The sequence below is a fragment of the Ischnura elegans genome, chromosome 2, assembly GCF_921293095.1.
Source record: "Ischnura elegans chromosome 2, ioIscEleg1.1, whole genome shotgun sequence".
NCBI classification, from domain to species: Eukaryota; Metazoa; Arthropoda; class Insecta; order Odonata; family Coenagrionidae; genus Ischnura; species Ischnura elegans.
The window spans coordinates 52,738,639-52,761,365 of NC_060247.1; the positions used below are offsets into that span (position 1 = coordinate 52,738,639).

Here is a 22,727-nt window from a genome sequence, read left to right on the forward strand (position 1 = left end):
GAATGGAGAGAAAGACCAACCCTTACAGATCTATGCGATTGTCCAGAAGATCAACAGTAAGCCGCTCAAAGATCGGAGGGACACTTTCTGTGAACTTGTTTAACGCATTGAGTAGAGGTCACACACTCCCTCAATGGTTTGGTGGGAGACTTCTTTCACTTAGGAATACAAAAGCTGAACCATTGTTTTCAAAAGTGAGTCAAAAAAATGGAAATTATGGTGAAAAATAGACAAAAGTGCTACCATTTTATTTGTAGTGATTGCTACACTTCATAACACTTTAGTAACGATTACTACGATGAATAAATCACTTGTGTGGTTTCTGCAGTGGAGCGTTTATTGCAGTGGAGGTTTTCAATGAATTATCATCATCTGATTTGAGCCTGAAGATGATGATAATTCATTGAAACCTGGGTTGTGCTCTGTAAGAAAGAAGTGGTATAAGTAATTGTGTTATATCCAGGAAAACTTAATCACAAAAAACAATGTTTTCTATTTGTAAAAAGGTATGGGAACATTACTTTAGGTACAACCCTTGTACATTTAGTGCATCCCTGAAATTTGTTTCCCATTTAAATGATGATAAATGATAAGCTATTTGCATTTGCAAAGCAGTGAATTGACTACTAAATGCAGCCCTATACATATAATTCAGCTGCAGGATATGCACAAGGTCCTAGAACTGTCCCCTTTCCTCCTGTTCATCTCATGTTTTTCATGCTTTGCCAGAATGTATTTTCATCATCGGCTAAGAACATAAGCCTCAAAGAAATCCATGTAATAAAAATTAAAAACGCATCCTAACATGCAATTGAAGCCACTGCTTCGTTTCTCCCCAGTGACCTCAAAGACTTGTAGTGATGACCTTCTTATCATCACTGGCCAATGATCCTAAGATTGGTTTGATGCAGCTCTCCACGAAATTCTCGCGTTAGCTAATCTTTTCACACCTGCATATTGCTTCTATTTCGCACATTTCTTTACCTATTCCATATATTTTGAGTTCTTCCTCATCTGTTCTTGCAGATTGCAATAGGGAGCTATAAGAGGCTACAGTGATGGTTGTATTGTATGATGACTTATTACGAATATTAGTAGTTGGCAGAGGAATTAGGGAATATCTTGGTGAGAAATGGGTATTTTTTTTGTCCCTGGACACACTACAGGCTATGGAGCTGCAAAGAAAAAGGAAACTATCCAGAAAGAAGGCTGTAAGTTGTTCAAGGCTAATGCAAGTGCCTCCGTATTCAACGCTTACCACATGGTAACACATTATCTTCGTTGGTGATATTCCCTTGTATCTATTGTTTCAATTTCATTTATTGGGACATAATTTTGCCATTGTTATATGCCTGATATGAAGGTCATTGATGTTAACCAGTTAATGTATTGCATTTCAACCCACTTGCAATTAACATTATAGTCCATCTGACTTTACATAGGAGCCCATCTGTTTGTAGCCTCCAATGGACTGTAGAGCCGAACTGCAGCTAGCTTCAGCCAAGGTATCACGGCAAAGTGCCGAGCCTGATATCCTTTAATTTTTAATATTCATGGTTGTACAACTTTGGTTCCAACACCTAATGGCAAATTTCTTTAAATTTTTAAATTTGAAAATATGAAATAAAATCAAAATGCTCTTCCGCAAAATATTTAAACAACTGAATTTGAAATAAATTTCTTGGATACATAAAAAGTAGAGCATTACATTAGGGGCCATATTCGATCCCATAATGCTCTTCAAAGATATCACTTAAGTTTTGAATTAGCAGGCATAAGGTATGTATGGAAGAAATGAGAAACATTTCTCTGAAAAGTGGTAAAGATTCTTCATGATAAAGTATCTCTCCATGTAATGCATTCAATAATAATTGGTTAAGATAGAGTGCAAAGGAACAATTAGCTATAAAAGGAGCAGTTAGAAACAATGCAAAATAGAATTAAAGGCTGGATTTTATCTATGAGAGGAAACTACAGAGACAATCCAAAAAAATCACCCATCAAATCCATTGAATTACACAAAAAATATTGCTGAAATTAACCGTAGGGTATCTGGAATTGGTTAAAAAAATCAACAGAACAAATAAGATTGGTTTGTAATTTTAATCAAATTAAACAAATAGTTCCCAGAAGCAACGAAGCATGGGTTCCCAATATAATCAATGCAAATTAAATATATGTAAACCATTTACTTCTTCAACGTCCATTGATATATATTACATACACAAAGTTTTCACAACCAATATTGTGCTCGTAAGATGCAAAAAACATGCATAGCAAAGTTAAAAGAGACTCTTTACGTAACTGAATAAGCAGAGTCAATTAATTTCACATAAAATACAAGGGATGTCTTACACATGCCTCAAAACATCCCTTCACATGAAGACCATTAAAATAATAATTTTATACTGAACACATTGACAAAATATTTTCTCGTACACCTTATGAATAAAATATTTATATGGTAACAGCATACATAGTAGTCAGCATATTGCTTTATTACCAATAGTAAAGAGTGTACTCAAAACATCAAATATTGCATGAAATCCCACTAAAATACACTGAAGAAGTCAGAGGTGGGAATTTGATGGTAAAAACAGTTCAGGTCCATTCATTTCAAAGGACTACAGCCAAATGACTAATACCGACTAACCACGGCATAAATAGAAAAGCACCACCCATTATCATTATAGATTCTCACTCATATTATCATGGCACAATCCACATGAAAACGAACTTCCCACATTTCATTGGCCAAATTTGTCATGTATTTCATTCACTATCAAGTATTTGAATGCCATTCCACCTTAGCATGTCAAAAATGTTGACAGTCAAGATTTTACATAAAAAATATTCAAACTACCTTCACAATATAAACCAGAGTGAGATGTCATATATTCAACCAAAGGCAAGTGCAAAAATACCTTTTTTATAAAATTAGCCCATCCTCCATTAGTCACAAAAGTTCCAATGAATTTTTTTTCTCACAATCAGGTGATGGCTGTTACCAAATACCCTGGATACCTGCACAATAAGCATACCCAGAGGCATACTGTATAATTTACGTGGTAAAATGACTTCATACCTACAATAATGTCATAGGGCTATAGAGAAAGGCACCACTACACTCCATCCATCTTATATCCAAGACTATGCAAAGAAAGACTGATGAAAAATGGAGGGATTGTGAACAATTTAAAAAATATTGTAAAAAAACCACAGCATCACCACCTACTATTCCATATGAAGACATACTATGTTTCCTGTATAATAATATTTTGTATTCAAGTTCATATGGTGACGATTATAAAATGGGAATATATCTTTTTTGTTTACCAATAATATGATTTGATTTATCTACATCCAATTAATTACTTCCATGATTAAATGAAAATATATAATGCTAGTCCAAAATTAATCATTTCATGAAATATACAACATGAGGCACTTACTGCAGGCAAGTGACTGTAAAATCAAAAACCAGTGTAGAAAGTGGTCAAATAGTTACGAAATATTGTGATTGATATGTCTACCAATATAAACTGTATAATATAACTTAAAAAACACAATGCAACCCTCTGATATTAACGAAAATTTTTCCATGATATGATAAAATTATAGTATTCTACTGGCCTCTTTAAATTTATTCAGTAATCAATTTTCATAATTAATTTACTGAATCAACCAAATTACAATGGTCAAGGGTTTAAATATTTTACTACCATAAGAAGAAAATCTAAAATTCAACGATTAAATTATAAAACAATGCAATAATAAATACATTAATTTAAAAAGTATACACCTGCAATTTGATTACAAATTTGAAGTTTTTTGTGCATTCTTCATAAATGCCTTCAAATGAGCAGTTAACTGAAAACACAAATAATAAGTAATCCAACAGGAGTAAAAATTAGTGAAATCAATTTTCACATAAATGCCCAACTAGAACCCTCATACACATCCAAAAGTCCTGGGTAGGTATTTTTAAATAAGATATAACAATAATTTCATTAAAAATCTAAGAAGTAATCAACCAATATTGACAAAAATAAATACTTAGGGGGAAAAGATGTACCAGAAAAAGGCAATCAAGTGTGCAAACTATAGTTTCCAAAGCTATAGATCTACAACCAAATATTTTAGCTTGGAATTAGTCACAAAAGGTATATGAACTGAATCCTTTTCGTGCTTTTGTGCGACTTTAAAACAACTTAGGCCTCTTTCTTTATTCACCAAAAAGAAAGGAAAATAAATTTAGATATTTAAGCTATGCAAATAGAAGGAAACATTTCCTTTCTTGGTAAAAAAAAAAACAATAAAACTGATTCACAACTAGCAGCTTATAGTAAGACAACTGCATAGTAAATTATAAGAGGAATGTACCGTTGGAAAATAATGACAAATGTACAGTACTTAAACATTGTCAGATTTTAAAAGTACAAAGAAGGCCATGCAGTCTTTCATGAGGTGAAATAGTATCTTCAATGATATATAATATTGGAAAAATAAATTAAAGTATTAAATTACTAATATAAAGTAGACAACTTACAGCTCAAAATTAGAGCTTGCAAACAGAAACTTTCAAAATCAAATGCGTCATTTTCACATTAAAGACAAATAATAGTGTGAGGGGCAATATAGTGATATGAATTGATTTGTAATGGAGTGACAGTATCAAGGCTCAATAAATTCCATCATTACATAACATGTTAAGACAAAAGAACTAACTCACGGACAAAGGAAGTTATCAAATAATGTCTTAAACTCGGATTATTCCAGGAAAACACTTGTAAGCAACAGTTCTGAAATTAGAATTTGAAGAAAGATAATTAATAATATAAAATCTTTAACTTCTTAATGTTCAATGAGGGTACATCAAAGAATCCCCAGGGCTAAAAACTTATCAACCCATTCAAAATCCAGATCCAGTGTACCATTTGCAAGCCATTACCATCAACACACTGAACTCATCAAATACATATGATATTTAGCTGAGAAAAAAATGGAATGACAAAGAAGCCTCAAAATAACCGATGTCAAAGGCAGTGATTTCTTGGTGAGCTAATCCTTCCAAAGCTGTTACAACCATTACATTGTTCTCCAACCACAGAATGGAACTCAGCTTGCTTGGTTGTATTTCCGATAGTAGCTTAGCTTTCGTAGTAGAAATGCCTTCATCATATGATGAAGACGAAACTGACCCAGACACCAGGTACTGCAATCCACTACCAACATCAAAATTCAAATAACAGATCATTATGACGTAAAACCTAGTTTGACAAAGATGCAGTACATATGCATCAAAATTTCAAGTTTCAAATGAGGAAATAAAAATACAAAACAACGAAAAAAATATACATAGACGGTTAAATAACAAGAGGGGAAACAAAGTGTTCAAAACATTTCAGAACATACTTCACAGATTTTAAATGCAATGAAAGTCACATGAGATGATTTAGCAGGCAGAAAGGGATGACTAATAAGAAAGGAGTGTAGTGATGGGGAGCTCTCTCTTGTATCAAACTCCCATGGACCAGCTGTTCAACATAGGCATCTGGCAGATTAGTCGTTCGTACAGAAGGAGAATGAGAGAGAGAGTCATGCATGCATTACACAGAAGGTTAAGGAAGACGAGGAGAATGAGTACCCATCTCACTCTCTCCTTAGGCCTCTGTTTCACCACCTTTGAGTCTGAGTCTAGCAAAGTCCTCAAAGATGATGTCATCATCCTGATCCAACGTAGGAACACCATCACTGAAAAAAAATTCAATCTTTAACAACCATTCACATTAACAAAGCATGCAGAAGTAGGTAAGAATAACATGGTTTTCGGAATGGTTTTTCCTCCCCCAACAACTTTCTGAATGTGTTTTTATTTAACTTTGAAATTAAATTTACTTTTCATTCCATTGCAAAATTAGTTAAATTCTTTTGCAAAAATTTGACAAGATTTGCACAGAAAGTCTAAGGCCTTCAACGTAACAATCTCCAGTAATGCAAGGTGGGATACGTAATTTTTTTTTAATGTAAGTGAAATGATAACAAAGAAAAATGCATATATGAGCTACGAGCATTAATTTTCAAGTATTACAGCATTGGTTGCTGAGGAATAAAGCACAAATAGCCCAATAAGAAATGAGACAAAAATTTCTACTTAGTAAATCCAACCATATCACAGGGTGTAAAAGGAGATATGCTAAAAGAGTACTCTTCAACTCGCAGGTAGGCAAGTACATGGTGCACTCTGATAGAGCCAGTTGGATAAAGTAAAATCCATAACCATCATCTCATCGGGGACTGCAAAGCCCAAACAGTACTATTCACAATAATGTAGTTTTTACGGAAGATGGCCACCAGAATATTATCATTTCTCTTGACTTGGAGAAAGGATCTATCCCATGTCACTCACCGCATCACTGTCTCAGTGGATGAATGGTAATCTAATGACAATATTAGGTAAAGAATTCTTTAGAATCATTACCTCATAAGGAGTTAAAATATATCAGAAATATTTCACAGAGAGGTAGTTGACTGCTTGTAATGGTTATTTGCAGATGATGAAGAAGTCTACATGGAAATTAGCATTGATCAAGCAAGTTCTTGATTCCATTAAATATGGGCCAATTCATTTCAGCCTACATCCATACAAAAGACCAATATATGTACAAACATCAACTTCAGTTTATGTATTCACATCATTGTGCTAGTACTAAAATAAATTCTTCAATTACTTACGTGTCCAATTGAATTAGATTAGTGTCATTAGAAGGAGTTGTTTCAGGTTGAACAGTTGGGCTACCATCAGAAGGGGCATCTCCTTCACTTGTTACAGCATTCAAAGGCGGCAAAGAAGAAGATTCTTCCTCAGGCTCAGGATGCATAAGGGTAAATGGTAGCTCAGCCACCAAATCACTAAAAATTGATTCCAAAAGAATTTCTTAGAAGAAAATCTAAAGTTGAGGGGGCTAAAAATTAATTACACTAAAACCACCCTTACAAACTCCTGCTAAATGAAAAACTCCAATTAATAAATGAAAAGGTACTATTGGTCCCACCGGCTATCAACAAAATCACGTTAGTAATCTAATAATTTTCGTATCTGCTCTTGTCATGTTCAGTTGTGTTTTCCTGGATCTCCGAGTTCCTCAAAAACAATGAACAGAGTGAACATGGGTGTTCTATACCCTGAGAGTTTGCTTGACAGTCAAGCAGAATTCGGAGAATTTTTCTTGCAAAGTATGTAGAGAAACCTTTTACACATATATTGTATCTCTCTCTGAGTCTTCTTTGATCTAATTTGATTCTGATACCCATTTCAATTACCTAATGTGCATAAGAGTGTAATTTATTTATAGGCAGGGCTGGGCACAATACAGGCTGAGGAGTATTTGAAATAAAAAATACTTTTGACTTGGGTATTTGTAAAACAAACTACAAAATAATATTTGAAATACCTTTCAAAATACAAAATACATTTGTATGGAAACTAAGAGGTCTTAAAAAAAATTTAACCAGCCTTGGAACGTTATGGATAGTTGCAAACATGAAGAAAACGATTCTAACGAAAACAAAGTAATATCTGAAGCATAATGTTACCAAAGTGTTATCACAGCTACTTCAAAACTATTTTACAATGTATTTTTTATTTGACAATGGAAAAATGCCAAAAATTGGTTCTTAAAATACAAGTTACATTCAGGTTGTGTAATTGAAATACCAAATACAAATTACATGTATTTCAAATAAGTATTTTAAAATTCTTGTATTTGAAATACTGTCCAACCCTGTCTATAGGTAAATCATATTTATGACGCAGGTTAATTTCATCAAATGTTTTAAAGTTCTATACCTTTACCTTCATTTATTAAATTCATGTTTTGATTAATATTCACAGCAAAAAGTAAAGATACATGTACATTAGTCATGAGTATATAGAAGTGAAAAACAAAAATTTAAAAAGCTTATTCAAAGAACTTATTTAGTGAAAAGAAGTAAAATAAAATCAATAAACAGTGGAACCTCGATTTATCGTTTTTCAGGGGGATGGATGAAAAAAACGATGAATGCGGGAAAACGATCAATGCGGGAATGGTTGTCCGGGTTGCCTATGTCCCAGGAAACGCTGGATTTTTGCGAATTATGGCATTCATTAATGGATTCAAAAAAGATTTTAGCTGATTACAGGAATATTATTCCTGTAGCGAAACAATTAGGTCATATTGTTGATTCGGATTATATCTCTTTCAAATATCCTGAAGGAACACGCCGCCTTGCTAAAAAAATGTTTTACTCCACTCGGAATTTTCACAGCTATTATGAATTTCTGTCCGATGTAAAAATTCTTATCCATCAAATGCCATTTCAAGTACACGTATTTACGAGAGAAATGTGCGTGTTATGCCTCAAACAACTGATTTCGCCGTCGCAGTGATTGGTTACAGGATGTATCAAGAAGGCCAAAAATAGTTTATTATTTGAAATGTTCCTTTCTTGCGATTACATTTTTAATATGATTGAGGCAATGTGGCGTTAATCGTCAGCGGCACGCCCACCTGATCCTCGGCTTCATCCCACTTCTTGCTTTTCACCAGGGATCTCGCTCTACCCCCACCCCTGCCGTCATGTACTAGCGGACATACCGAGGCGTGCTGTAATATTCACGCATTTCTAGCCCGGATTCTTTTCTTCGTCTTCAATTATTTTCAGTCTATCTTTTAAAGTTTTCACTTGTGTCTTCGGAAGGGCCATGGTCCGAAGACGAATTAGAATAAAACTAATGAAAATGAAACCGGACTCTATTGAACCCACACGGAAAACACTCGCCGGTTTTAAGTCAAAGAACCCTGGAAAGTACGGAACCACTCGCACGAGGTGAAGTTCGGCACTAATGCTATCGCGTACGGCGTGAGCAGAGCTTACTGCAGAGGGTGAAGCATGACCAAAAGACTGCGCAATTTTTTTTATTCTATGGAGAAGGTAGCTTACCCACTCATTGTAACAATAAGTTGCGTAGCTCTAGATGAGCAGATGAATTCAGATTGCTAGTAGGGAGAAACAAAAAATATTCTGAGAAGGCATCGCTTCGTTAGCACCTCAGACAGGTGAGACTTGTAGCATAACTCGTAAATTGTAACCAGACGCCGAAAAAAAATCGCATCAACTGCCGTGAAGCTCATTATCAGCTGCAAGGATATCGATATTCGCCAGAAATCACCATCTTATTATTCCAACTATTTCCTTGCTTAAAATGGTTAAATAACGTTAGAAATATGTCGTGTTTGGTATCAATCTTTTTTTAATTACGTGCACATCACTAATATCTCAATCTAATAAAAGTATAATACCAATTGCCAAAATTCATTTTTACACACCTTTTGGGCTAATCGGTGATTCGTGCAGCAGTTCACCTCCAGAGGTGGGGATCTTCGAAGCAAGTCAGCTAAAAAAAAGTCAGTGGTCGAGAAAGGGGGAAGCATGAAAAAGGTCTTTTTTGTTCTCGAGTAACTTGATATTTTCTTTCGAAGCTAAGGTCTTCATAATAAGATCCCTGCTCGAGCTGGGATCTTTATTTTATTTCGGAGAAGAAGAAGAAAGCTTCAACCGGGGGGGAGGCGATCGCCTCGAGTGCTGAATGGAGGGGGATACCGGATCTTGGGAAATGCGCTAATGTAACTATCCCACGGCACTCTGCTTCTCCCTATCGTATTTCAATCTCCTGGGGAAGATTCAAACTTTGTGTCTGTCGTTATTAGCCATAAACAACACGTTGTAAACACTTTGTCTTATTTTTGTCAAACGATGAATGCGGGAAAATTATACGACGGGACCGCGATCTTCAAACGATCAATGCGGGAAAACGATACTTCGGGGAACGATAGATGCGGGAAAAAATTACATTGTCTTTATGGAACTTAATTAGGGACCAGGAGCGGCAAACGATGAAGGCGGGAAAACGATTAATGCGGGAACGATAAATCGAGGTTCCACTGTAATGACATAACATTTCTATATTGCAATAAACTCAACCCAGGTACAAAGACCCAGAGTGACCAGTTATGTAAGTTTTGGGGTGCAATCAGTTGAGGGTTAATCTGTACACCCCATGATTTTTACACGCTCTACATTTGATTTTTCCAACCACGTTTGGCTGCTATTTTCCCATTCTTGCCATCGAAAAGCTATTGTACCACAGATGACAGCACTCCGTATTCACACAGTAGATCTATTAGATGACAGAAGTGACACAAGTACAGTTTTTTTGATAATGCTACAGATGATGCTAACGCAGTCGCAAGGCCAGACTCATGAAAACTTAACAAGTAATTTTTCTCGAATTTTGGAAAAAAAACACTGCAGTCCAGGGATAACAGAATTTTTCAGTTTTTAGTATCATAATTCGTAACTACCAACGCTTCGAGTTCATTTGCTTAAGGCTCCTCAAGTTACTTCCCCACCAACTATTAAATACTCTCAAGAGGTGGAATTAGCTTTGTCCCACGTTTTTGTCATAAGTGAGGGCAAGGAACATAAAACATGCTTGCTTTAATTTGCATGCCCCTCGCATGGCACATTGCATTCCAAAGTCCATCACCTCCAGGGAACTAACTCCTGATTAATGAACTGGCAAAGGCAAAATTTTGATCCCAGGTAATTCATTAATGAGAAGTATCACTGCTCAAAACAGAATACATACAATCCAGCATGCAACAAAGAATTTCAAACCCAAAAATGTTTAAATATAAAATAATTGTCAGGCTTGTCTCTTTACAGAACTTATTCATTTTTGGTCAGTTGCATTCTGCTATACATTTACCATGTAATTCAATGTTTTGTAAAGTGAATAACAATTCAATAAATAAATGTAAAGAGCACTAGCACTCCCATCTGTCACATTTTGTCCCAATGTATATGTATTAAAATTAATAATCATAAAAGCTTACCCTCCAAGAGGCCCAAGACAAAGCTTCACCTTAACTCGGTACTGTACGATGATTCCCAAGTTCTCTCGTTGTGAGGGGTCAGCAATTCTAAGGAAAATAAGAACATATGATCATGCTACAGTTCTATGAAAGTTAACGAAATACTTTTATGCACATATATTATATCCACCATAATCTCTAGTATGTCTCATTCATTGCATTGAAATCATTTCTTTAAATTCAAATGTCTAACACCAGAGCAAATTTGATATACTAATTAACAGGGAAAATCTCTACTTTTTTAATGTGCATAATTTTATAAATTCACAGATAGGGAAGCATGTAAAAGGGACCTGAGCTGGAGACAATAAAGAAGAATTATATGCTATAACAATAAAATTGAGAATTTCCCCAACGCTCAACTAGAATACACAATTGCACCAACAAGAATTTATAGTTTTCCCTCGATCCATCAACAATATGAGAGAAAATAACAGGGAATCCCAATTTTCAATTATTTGATAATTTTTATAGCACTAGGCAAAAAATTTTTATCAGAAATCCTATAGTCCATGAGATTGGTACATACATTAGTTCTGGCTAACTCTCATCAGCCAACTATCTCCCATACATTTGACAGCACATGATACTTTATAGAGATTTAAGTATGATGTTGACGACAAAATTTCTCAGCAGGATAGCAAAATGAACCATGAAAGATGTTACATAACTACAGTCCAATAATAAACAAACCTCCAAAGTCAAATTTATGGGCTGGCACATTTAAGAGGAGGAACATACACATGATTTTAAAAAATAACCTTAGTTATGTTCTGGAAACTTTGTTCAAAATATCTACTGACTTCACCTGATGCTCACAGTCAGGGAAACTGTAATGAACTAATATGTACTATCTTTTAAAAATAATGGAAGAAGTCCAACTCTAACAGAACAATTATGAATAAAGGTAAATATTTGATAACTAATAAATGGAATAAAATAATCAGTTATTAGATACTAGTAAATATTTAAAAATTAACTAGCATTAGTTTTGCAAGCCAACTCAGTTCAGAATTTAGTAAATTTGGTGGGTAAAATTTTATACCGGTATCCCTCACGTTACACTCTACGTTCCTATAAAGAGTTGCATAAAGCAAATTTTGTACTAAGCGAGAGGTACACATATATTTGGTAGTATAATTCACACTGTGTGCCACAAACTGACTTTTCTTGGGGCTATTTTAAATCCATGGTCATCAATATCATACAGTGAAAAATCCAAGAGATCGCTATCTTTTATAAGACCAATTACTTCATGAATATATCAACATACTTGTGTTATTTGCTTTTCTCCTGCTTATAAAGAGGTAATGTGTGAGTTTTGGCAAGTTCCTTAGTCGAGGTAAAGCAGGTTGATTGCTTGAACAAATAGAGGGCAATCTCAAAACCCAGTCGTAGAATACCGAAAACGGTGTGAAGCAAATTCATGTTAAGTGAGGGATACCTGTATTTGCTACCCATATTTAAAATTGCTCAATTTTTTTAAATACAGACACAAATGGAGACTTTTCAACGCCAGTGATAAAAGAATAAAACATCATTGCCAACATCCCATAAGCCAGAGAGGTAAATAGTCAGTACCTCATTGAGGAGACAAACACAGTTGAAGTGAATATACATACATACACATTACAATAAAATTAAGATTTTGTTAGTCAATAGCCAAATAAGTATAGCGATAGCAGTTTTTATAGTTAATACTATAGGAAGGAAAAAATTTAGACACATACAAAAACTTAGACACTGCATGAATCTCAGTCTCCTTTGCTAATAGCTGCAGTATTTATAATAATATAATCTAAAATAGATTACATATAGCAACAAAAGAGCTGTATCTTACCTATGCATTACTTATTTCTACAAATACAACACAGAAACTTAAATAAACAATAATTTAAGGGTTCTTTTGTTGGTAGAATATTGTGTTGGTTTTTTTGCAGTGAAAAATTTTCAGTGCTTCTTACAAATGTGATTGGCAATCAAGAGGAGAATAAGCACTCAATTTTAACCTACTCCATACAATCACAGTTCACAGCCTCTTGAAACTAAGAATCACCACCAACATTAATTTTATATCATAATAACAGCTATGTTGTGCTTTCACGAATACTATGACAGAAGTTTAATTTCATAGCTTCAATTAAACAAGAGTTGTTGCCAATTTTGTGCCATAGGTTTGCCATTTCCAGACTATGAGACTCACATGTGCATTGCCATTGGGTAAATGTCTAAATGCTTGAATGTGAGAATGAATGCCAAAATGCACTGTGTAACTGCACAACTTGTGCTAATGCATACACAGAAAATTGAACCTGTTCTAATTTGGTTCATACATTTGTACATGTTCCGTTCCAGTCCACAAAAATCATTCATGCAAATAGACATTAACTCGTACGTGTTAATGTATCGTGTAAAAAGGCCTTAAGATGTAATTTTTTCACTAATTCACCTAAAATCACAAAAAACGCAAAATTTCGTTTCTATTTACTGATTTAGCATTATTTCGTGTTATTTTGCGATATCGCATCTTGCGAATTTTGCAGATCTCTACTAATTAGCCATCTGCTTATTCGGCTTATCTGGCTTAAAAATAATCTCACGAGGACTCTTGCCATAAGTTTAGGGATACAAATAGGGTTGCGATGACTAAGTCCTCCAACAGCTAACTTTCCAATGCTACCCACAATAGTTGTAGGTGTACGTTAACAGAAAACAAGGTGACAGATCTGGTGACTCAGAACATTTTAAAAACATTTACCAATATTTTTTTTAACAACCAAAATTTATTTCACTTATCTTGATGGTTTCAAAACATTTGAAAGTATGGGGCCGGTTGATATTCTTTTTTATAATAATAGAAGCATCCTCAGAATAGTTATGCCAATGCTCCAAATTTGTGGAATAATCTCAAAATGAGTGGATATCAGCCTGATACAACAAAAATTGACAATTTCTAAGTAAAAACTAAAAATATAAAGTAGGTTTAAACAGAAAGCATTAATATAAAATTGTTTGCTGCACTGAAATTCAGATGCTGACAGTGATGCTCTGGTTGCCAAGGTAACTTGTGCTCAGGGCTGGTTCTAGACATTTTTCTAGCGTAAGCAAACAACATTCCAGCCATCCTCTCAAAAATAATTTGAGATGTACAAGGATTAGTACTGAAAATTGGACTGAGCTTTTAGGCACCCCCCTTTTGATTGGCACCCTATGCAGCCGTATATTTTGCTTACCGCTTAAACCGACCCTGCTGAGCTTGAATATAGCCTTCCTTATAAGACAATTTTCTCCTTAAGATTTGAGTAAACCAACCAATTTGGCCTTACATCTCATTTTAGTCAAAATATATGACTCCAAATTATCTCTAACTTAGTAAATAGGAGGAAAAATTTATCAAGGCTAAGCAAATATATACAAGCATGCAGTACTGACTGAAAACCTAGAGTAAGATGAAAAGGTAATGTGTAGTATAAAGTGGATCAGAGTAACGTTATAATACATATATCTTATTATTTCCAGCAACAAAATCACAAGTCCGAAATGCTACTCAAAATGAAATTAATTTTTTTAACAACCAAAATTTACCTAATTTTCCTTATTTCTGAATTGGTTTTCGAGCTATGCCTCCATAGCCATTATGGTGGTAGCGAAATTTAACCGTTTCAACTTCAGCCTGGCATGAGGATGCCTACACCAGAGAATTCACAAGAATTGCCACAAGACATAATTCTCCTTGACTGGGAATTGAACCACATATCTTTGGCTTTCCAGGCCACTGCACAAACTATATTCTATCCAGGTACCATGATTTCCAAGGCAATTTACTGAGATTTCATGTTGGTAAATGTTAGGCCCTCGTGGTCCATCAAGAAAGGCAATGCAGGGGAATATAGACTTCAAAATAGCCACTACCAGTGATGTACACCAAACCTGCACTAAGGCAGTGGATGGCAGTGAGTGTGATTTATGTCTAACCTGCCACGTTAATGACAATGAAATTCACAAGCATTACCATGAGAAAAATTCTCCTGGACCAGGAATTGAACGACAGACTTATTGCTTTCCAAGCTAAGAAATATCTATCATACAGCAGAGAGGGAAAAACATTGCCATCACCATGATGACATCACAGACAACCATGTAAAGCCAATGCATTGGTTCAAAACAATGGTGCAAAACCCTTGTTAGACTCTCCAGGGTTCCCACTGTAACTACATTATAAAATTCACGGTTTTTTCCAGGTTTTCACGGTCTGAATGTCATCAAATTCACGGTTTGTAGATAAGGCATTTTAGGCAGAAATATTGATCACGTAACCATCATCGGCCGCACGTTAACTAAAAATGTAACAAACGCGACAAATGCCTTGAATGCAAATGCAGCAATGACAGTGCTATCTCTCATGACGTCACCTATCATTAGCAAAATTCATGTCCGGCTAAAAGGGTTTGAGTGGGAAAATGAAGAGAGCAGGGAAGTGAAGAAGTGCCTGATTTTTTGCCAGGGTTAATGTCTTCCAATCGCAGGCTTAAGGTCAATGTGCTGTCATGGCACACACGGACTAATTAATAGTTGCGCTTTCGAATACACGTGTGCAGGTAAATGCGTGGACATTGCCTGCACATGAGTGACCTTGAAACATGATTGAAATATCGTTTTTTCCTTTAATCCCGTCTATCGTTGTTCTACAATCAAGTTTGAGAGATAATTAAGGTTTTATGACGAAATTCACGGCTATTTCCAGGTTTTTTCACGGTAGACGAAATTCACGGCTTATTCACGGTTTTAAGGTTTTCACGGTTGAGTAGGAACCCTGCTCTCCCATTTTGAAAGTACAGTTCCAGTACTGTTATGATCTACATGGTAAGAGAACATTGGGCTTTCACATTTTTAGCACACAAAAATACTAACTGACCCATCAATATACACACACACACATACATATTTTTCAATTAATAAAAAAATATCATTTTATCTCACTGGTAGCAGAAACTGGCAATAACTTCCTATTAATGGACATCTTTAGAATATAGAGGCACACTGGACTTCAGCAACACGACAAGTCTATTAGTTTCAATCACCATGTGTAAGCACATCTTAGTATGTTCAATGAAATTTGAAAAATAAATAATCTTACTATAACCATTTAAATTTTCCTACCTATTTCAAAAATGCACAACATGTTACTCACAGAAGCAGCAATCTGGAGAGCCGTAGAGTAATGAATAATTTGTAAAAGTCTATCAATTATAATGCTTTGCCTTTGCCAGAAGTATTTCTAATTATAAAGTTTTAATAAAAAGTTACATTACTTAACATGAGCTAAAATAAAGCTAGTTCTAAGAAGTGATTTTTCCATCACTAAACTAGTAAACAACAGTCTTCTCACCAGAGGTATTCAACTGTTAAATGATACTTTAAGATGGTTTCCTCAGCCATGCAAATTTAAATGGAAAAAATAGCTAGGTACATACTAGTTAAATCACTTTCTAAGATGAATTCAGGTATAATTCTACCCAAGTAAGTCACACTCAAAAGATGATAAAAATTAGGTTTTAAACAAGAAAGGCATTAAAAACAGAGTTTATCAACCGACAAATCATACAAAGTACAAATGAAAATGTCTAAAGCTGTGCCAAAATAGAAAAGTAATTAACAAAGAAATATAAATCACCGCCTCATTGGCATGATTAACTCCTTATCTGTATTTCTTTATTAGCACTAACAAAAATAATTGCACTAACCAGAGTCTCCAGGAGGATGAAAACGAGACCCTTAACTTTAGAATTTAAACTTTAACAATGACACATGAAAAGTGTACATTAAATGCCAAACAAAATCATAACTGCTTATAGCCCTAATTTAAGCATGCTATCTGCAAGACTTAATTTGACTTTCTACGACAAGCTGTATTTACCTTCACCTAAAATAGGAAGAAATAATAGCCACCAACTAAGCAATACCACGGCACCTCTTTCAGAACAATACTTCAACCCAAACTATCAGCCTCAGGAAGTTAGTTCATTCATTTTGTTCCACACAAAAAATAACCCAGAGCTCTACACAGAACGCAAGACTTGAAGCATTTCACATAATGAATAATTAAGAAACTTATCGAACAATCCGATGGCTCTTGCTCTCTTAGTATCATTAAGGTTAGAAGTTTTTTATCCACACTCCAAGATATGCCATTTTCTTAAGATTCTTAAGACTAAAAGAAGAGTAGCGTAAAACAATACGGAAGTTATACAAAATCCATATTAAGATTTAGAAAAGAGAACAAGGAATTTAAGATCATTTACTAAATTGCTTAACTCAGCAACTTTCTGGAGCAATTACAGATTTTAAAAATGAAAAATAACCATCGCTTTACTCCTATCATGGGCCCAGGGAACTACTCCAACATTCTATGGTTCTGGCAAAGCAGTTCACATTCACAAAAAGAAGACGGGGAAATGAATATTAAATATGGTTCCCTCCAATATTGAAAAGTTAGATACAGACTAAAAAATTAAATTTCCACAGTGAACAATTATCTACTAAATATATGACGATTCCAAAAATATCAATAGTGTGACAAAGCTTTAGTGACCTTTTATCACCAATCCCAACATTGATGGCATTTTGCTATAGGGCTCAATGAAATGAACATTTGACTTCTAAAATATCTTTTTTCAATGGGGTCATGCACACTGTCCTTCCTCGTTGACCTTAAGATTCACCTTCTATATCCTCCCAGGAAATACCAAAATTATTAAGCCATTAATTTTTAAATATTTGTCATGAGTTTTACGCAAAGCCAGAATATATAACGATTCTGTTTAGAGGACATTTGATTTTAGGTTTGTACACATGTTACAGTTAATACCGTCATTTTTATCTAATCAATAAAAAAGTCCAGTCCATCCAGTGGTAGACAATCTAAACCATGAGGTATTTCATGAGATAATTATATTTCAGAAATGAACTTAATAAGATCAGCATAGTAATCCATTAACAGGGCTGTGCAAGTCTCAACTTCTCAAGATTCAAGTGAGATTAAGGTACTACTTTGACTACCACTTCACTTCAAGATTAATATGCTTCAAAAATCAATGCCATCTTCAATGCCAACTGACATTTGACCGCACATTCAGTAGACAGGATAGGGATTCATCTCTCCACAACACAGCAGGTTTCAACTTCCCCCTCTTTTTTTCCCCAACCTTCCCCTCTTCAAATGTGGATTTTGACAGCCTCAAACTTTAGGGAGCCACCACATTTAGTTGCGAATAGAACTGTTTTCATGAGTTTTCGGCTAATATTTAACTAAAATCTTCCTGGTAGAAATAAAAATACATTTAATATGTTCAATAAAACGATGAAGCAATTGTGGTGGAATGCTATGCCGTCTTTCATTGCCTAAGCCACAAACCATTAGTCTACTTTCACTGCATTTAAAGTGGTGAATAGTAATCATCTTGTACATTAAAGGGAATTTCATATTTACATTTTAAATATTATAAATAATAACTATGATAATTATTTTAATATTAGCTAAAATTTTTGTTCATCGATTTACTTCTCTGCCCGCAAAGCAAACATTTTAATGTTGATAAATAATTTACTGCATTACTCTGCACGTTTACCATGCATTGACCAGCTGTGGGTATAGGTTATAAAAATTAAATAAAAACATTCAATGCCCTTGTTGTTCCAACAATTTCACCTAATAGATTAAATTCAAATTAACTCAATTACTGTAGCCAAATGAATGCCATGTGTGCCCATTGATGCCTAGATACAGGATGAATAATGTTTTATTGAGAAATAGAGGTGATCAAAACTTCATAGAAAAAAGCCTCAAATAAGGACGAAAATATAGAATCTTGAGCTCAAATCTCACTTGGGATTGAAGAATTTTTTTTCAAATTCTCAGTCACTCGCTTGACTAAAAAAAATCCCTGCTCACACAGTCCTATCTATTAAAGAGTTAGAAATACCTGGCATTCATTTCTTTAAACTATGCAGTTTCTTCTGTAAGAAAGCATCTAAAATCTCAACACAATTATATATTATAAATTATAATGAACACATAAAAAGGATACAGAAGAGCCTCAATTATCCATCATTTGAAAACGCATTCATTAGATACCTATCCACCCTCAAATTCTATCCTAATCTCCATTTCATCATAGTAAGGCAAAAACAAAAGAAAAATCATTACAAATGGATAATTTGTATCTTTAGACTCCTATTGGACTTTTCCCTTTTTTTAAATTGATAAACCAAGTTATACTATACTGCTTTTATTTTTTACTCATTCATTTGTTAGAATGCTGAATTTCATAACTCCTCATATATCAAAAAAAAAATGTTCTCATAGGCCTACTATTGAAACTTTTTCCCTTTGATACAACTAAAAATCATGCAAATAATATTACAGCAAGCCTTAAGGAAATGCCAACTCATTTCACATGCTCCATATACTTTTACCATGTAGCTTTATGGAACTACCAAATCAGAAAAATTTACGTTTTACATAGAAACTTGAAAGTAATTGGTCTCAAGTTCCATCAGCTGGAACTTGATATGAAAAAAGAGCTCTTATACACAAAAGTAAGTACACGACTTGATCCAGATTTTAATGAAGATCACATCATCAAATGAATGCCACAGTTCACCTTGAATTTCAACATAATAATATAGAATTTTAGTGCATTACATATCATCAGAAAGTACATTTTTTTAATGTTTAAATTATGCCTACTGGTATGCATTTATTTTTATCGTTAGAAAATAAACATGCTTTGCGGGGATTTAATCAATTTATAGTGTCTAAATTAACAAAGATCTAGCTGATGACAAAAATTTTAACATAATATCAGGAATGCATCATAAAGTTGGTGCACAAGAAGAAATTGAACGAAGTCAAGAGCTCCAGCATCTAAATCATGAATTCTATTAAAATGCAGTGGTCTTCATTTGAGTTTCTCCTGATAATAGCTTCATTCATTCATTAGCTATTATATAACGCATTAAATAACATGGCAAGCATTATTACCATATGAATCCACATCAAAAATTCCTAACACATAACAAAATAATTAAGTCTCTCATTTCTTTGACCAGCCCAGAAGCCCAAAATGTACCCAAAACACTTCTGTCTACATCACTAGGAATTGAAGGAGAGATTCCTTCCTATGTTTCAATCGTTTTTGCACAGTAGACCCCCGCATTATGATGGGATCGACTTAGGATGTCTTCAACATGCGATTAGAGTTGATTTTGTATGTGATTAATAAAATTTAAATTTCACGGATTTTGTTTTCATCGATTATGAAATTCTATACCTTATTTGTTAAAAAAACACATTTTTGTTACATATCAATCTATGCATGTGCTGATGTTAATTGTACATCCCTATTTCATTAATGACAATCACAACACAATTATAATGTGATTATGAAAATAATGGAAAAATTACCAATGAATGACAAAATTGAGTAAGAATATATCTATTATTGAAAGAAAATCGATAAATTTATTTTACCAGAAAGCTGGAAAAATTGGCCCTTGAGTTAATAGATTTCAACTAACTTTGGCAAAGCGTCATCTTTTGATTAGAAAACGAAAAACTGTATTTTTGTAATGCGCACAACCAAGGGGGGACAAGCCATGGTCTAGGGGAGGTCAAGCCAGGTTATGACATTTTAGCATGGAAAAGGTGAATGAAACCAACATTTTAAGAAAATTATAACAGCGCTTTCTTAGTCTATGAGATTATTTCCTTGAAAAAAATTGCTTTATTTTTGTTGCTTATCTTATACTAATGCATATCATTTTTCGTGGGTTTAAAGAAAACTTGTTCAATACTTTCATTTCAATTCAGCACTGATTTTGCTTTAAGACTTTAGCGATTATTGCTTCTAGGGAGGGGCAGCTGCCCCCCCTGCCCCTCGCTGGGTATGCCCATGTGCACAACTGTTCACAAAGTAGTGCAATATTGTAGAACTGAAATTTTACAAAAGCATCCGTGCACCAGATGCAGACTGATTCAAATTTAAAATGGTAATGATAAATCATCAATTTCAATTTGAATCATTCTTTTCAACTTTCTGGCTATGAACTATAAATCATGTTCATCCTGAATCAGGTAGAAAATGCAGTGGCAGTGGATATTTTTATCAAAAAGTGCATGCTTCCGCCTCTAGTTATCACTACGTCAAAAATATGTCAGAATGCGTGAACGTCCACTAAACTTAAATGCTGACCTAGCAGATGACAGAATGTGGACTTAATAAATATCAGTTATCAATCTATAATATTTAAACCAGTGATTCACACACTTACTTTCAGCAAAAATCCTACTACCTCATATAGTTTATTGAATTTGTCCTGTGAGGAGTTGAAGTACAGGAGAAAGGGAAGAATGGCAAAGGTAGACCACAGACGAGATGCAGAGAGCAGTTGATTGATAAATAGAAAATTTTGTATGTGTTAAAAGATTAGCCAATATGAAACTGAGTGGATGAGGGATATCTTAGATTGGACCACTCTTAGGACTTATGATGATACTATCTTACGAAGCATATATGTAAACTGAGATATATAAACCTTTCTGGCTTAGTGGGTCTTGATACTAGCTACTATTTAATTATTTTTCTGGGAACTAATGATTAACTTCGCATCTTAATGGACCGTGCACTAAAGCTCACATTATGTACCATTCTGATCTAACTACTTTTCACAACACATTGGACTACTTATTTAATAATTGCAATGACATGAATCATACATCTAAACCAATTACAATTCAACATTTCTACAAAAATGCATTGCACTGTAAAAAAGCAAGCAATGAATGATTTCTATACATAAAATCTCAAAAGAGCTGGATGCAGAAATGCATGAAAAATGTAGTATAAATTTGCAAGAAAAGTCATGAGTCCGAGAAAAGATTCATAAGAGCAAAGCATTGCATTAGCATGAGGCAAAAAATTACAATTGACAGACTATAAATATGCAAGAGCATTAATCTTGCAGCACTTCTGCAAATGGAGGGAAGTGTGAGCGGTGATTAGAGATCATCAAAACCACTATCACCTCCTCCAAAGCAAACATTTACTCACGGAGTGCTCGATGCCAGGTTGGTGTCCTCATGCTTTAACTGGCCGTCGAGGGCAAGGCCCCACTTATCCTTATTGTCGGCCAGCAAGGGCATCAGTGTGAATACCTTAGAAAGCGTGAACCCAGGTCCTATTGGGCACCCCTCTCTGCAAAGAGGCGGCAGGAAACGGAGGAAAAGGCAAGGGGGTAGGGGAGGAGAGGAGAGGGTGGGCTCAGTCAACCCGAACCCTCTCCCCTGCACCTGTGGGGGGGCCCACCTTAACACATACCAATGGTGGGAAACCCCCCTTCACTCACACAGTAGAGGAGGCGAGGTTGGTGTCCTCATCTTTGAGCCGACCATCCAATGCCAGGCCCCTCTTATCGCGGTTGTCCAACAGTCGCGGAACAAGTCGATGAACCTTGGACAGAGTGAAACCAGGGCCAACAGGGCAACCGTCTCTGCAAAGAGATGGCCGTGGGGCACTGCCTGGCGGTCCTTCCCATTCCAACCCACCCACACCCAACAATACACCAATAACCCAGCCAGACCTACACCCTCCTGGCTCCATCCTCCATACCCAGATTCTTAACAGGCTGGTAGGACTAGTGATTAAGCTATCACATTTAATACAGAGGAAATATAGAAGTTCAAAGGAA

At 34.9% G+C, this 22,727-nt stretch overlaps 1 protein-coding gene across 3 annotated transcripts in view; it reads right to left on the reverse strand.

The window, feature by feature from the left end:
* Nucleotides 1-2,084: 2,084 nt before the first annotated feature.
* LOC124153733 (beta-arrestin-1) overlaps nt 2,085-22,727 on the reverse strand; it is a 50,942-nt gene continuing 30,299 nt past the window's right edge. For 2 of the 3 annotated variants that reach the window (XM_046527067.1, XM_046527069.1), the window contains exons 10-13: nt 22,091-22,234; nt 10,941-11,027; nt 6,736-6,912; nt 2,085-5,754 (exon numbers count right to left, since the gene is read on the reverse strand). In XM_046527067.1, the coding sequence (XP_046383023.1) occupies nt 5,664-5,754; nt 6,736-6,912; nt 10,941-11,027; nt 22,091-22,234 (499 nt within the window). In that variant the 3' untranslated portion in view covers nt 2,085-5,663. Of the gene's footprint in view, nt 5,755-6,735; nt 6,913-10,940; nt 11,028-22,090; nt 22,235-22,385; nt 22,530-22,727 lie in introns of all 3 variants that reach the window. The other variant, XM_046527068.1, reaches the window with a different exon arrangement.